Source organism: Octodon degus, unplaced genomic scaffold (genome assembly GCF_000260255.1).
Source record: "Octodon degus isolate 3935 unplaced genomic scaffold, OctDeg1.0 scaffold00145, whole genome shotgun sequence".
Taxonomy (NCBI): Eukaryota; Metazoa; Chordata; class Mammalia; order Rodentia; family Octodontidae; genus Octodon; species Octodon degus.
In genome coordinates this window covers 5665076-5666645 of record NW_004524721.1, presented here as the reverse complement: position 1 = coordinate 5666645, position 1570 = coordinate 5665076, and the positions used below count along the sequence as shown (strand labels likewise).

General features: G+C 30.2%; 1 protein-coding gene across 1 annotated transcript in view; it reads left to right on the top strand.

The window, feature by feature from the left end:
- The first annotated feature begins 1134 nt into the window (after positions 1-1134).
- The window catches only part of LOC101566893 (40S ribosomal protein S20-like), a 3347-nt gene continuing 2911 nt past the window's right edge, over positions 1135-1570 (top strand). Inside the window, exon 1 of the mRNA XM_012517065.2 lies at positions 1135-1157. Within this exon, the coding sequence (XP_012372519.1) occupies positions 1135-1157 (23 nt within the window). The remainder of the gene's footprint in view (positions 1158-1570) is intronic.

The following is a 1570-nucleotide window of genomic DNA, read 5'->3' as shown; positions in this document are numbered from 1 at the left end:
AGAAATTTAGAAATCTAACCATATACAGCATTGTAGCAGGACAGTCCTGTGACATTTTTTTCCCTTGTGTCTTTTTCATTTATTATCCTTTTCTTTTTTTTTTTAAAAAGCAACAAACCAACATTTACTTGAGAGACAATATGGTAATAATTGGTATGTCATGACAAGAAGTATGTATTTAGAAGACCAGAATGACAGGCATTCCAAGTATGACCCTTCTATTACACATTGCTATCTTCAGTGCAGTTGCTTGGTTCACAGGTATCAGCATATATAGTTAGTTAGGGTGAGAATCCTACCAATTAACTGGTAGTTTCAAAAACCTGCTGGTGTTTCTCAGGATCATTGCTTTACCCATCCTGTGTGTATAAATGTATGACTTTGCCCCTGTCATGTTTCCTAGCTTTTCTCCTTGCCTTCTCCTTGTTGTTCAATCCTCAAGTTCTTGCTTTCCTTTTAATTGTGTCATACCTTTCTATTTGTACTTCTTCTTTTGAGTTCTTATACTAGGGAGACTATATGATATTTACACATGTTGGTCTGATTTATTTCACTTAACAGTATAAGGGCAAGCAATTAAACACAGGAGATAATGGTGTTTGTAAATAGGATCTCAAGTCTGCATCTTGTACAGCAATTAACCACTAAGAAGAATATATGCAGTGTGTTATTTGTTGAAACTGTACTTCGATTTGATTTGAAACTGTCTCATTGCTATCTGTTTATCAATAAAATTTTGAAAAAAAATAAAAAAAGTAAACACATTAGAAAAAGAGGTATACAAGGGCAGGTAAATAACATGTCATTCATAAGACAATACATCTCAATTATAACCATCAGTGTAAATGGACTCAATTCACTAATTAAAAGAAATAGACTGGCAGAGTGGATTAGGAAGCAAAATTCAACAATATGCTGTACAAGACTTCATCTATCAATTGATTGGTTTATCTTCAAAGTTTTGTCCAGCTGGTAATTTCAATAGTTCTATGATTTGTGCCTCAGAAACACAATGGTTTTCATGAATCATGAATAATGCTTTGTCCTAGCTTTATGGCTTATTGACTGAGAAATAAATTTTCTGCAAGATTAGAATTCTGTGTATATACTGCCAAAGTTTTTATCAATTTGAATATGGGGAAATTAGAGAAAAGCATGTACTAAAAAACGAAAAGGTATTCTATACTATACATCTTAGTTTTGGAATACATCTATAAAATAAACGTGTGTACATTGTTCTCAAATTATGTAATTATTTTAAAGAAAAAGTTATTTAAATCACATTCCTATTGTTAAATGATAAATTCTCTTCTAATTCTAGAGAAGTATATAAGAAATCTTATTGGTAAATATAATTTTTGTGTTATGTTCTAGATATTTCTTTAAAATCGGTATTTATTTATTTATTTATTCAAAACAACATTTTAGGAGAGTAACAATGGTTAGTACATTGTGTATTGTTACTGCCAAAGTAGTTTCACATATTACAAGATATAGGCAAGAAATAATAAATAAACAACATAGGTACAAACTTCTTTTTTTTTAAAAGTCAACAGAAAATGGAAATATA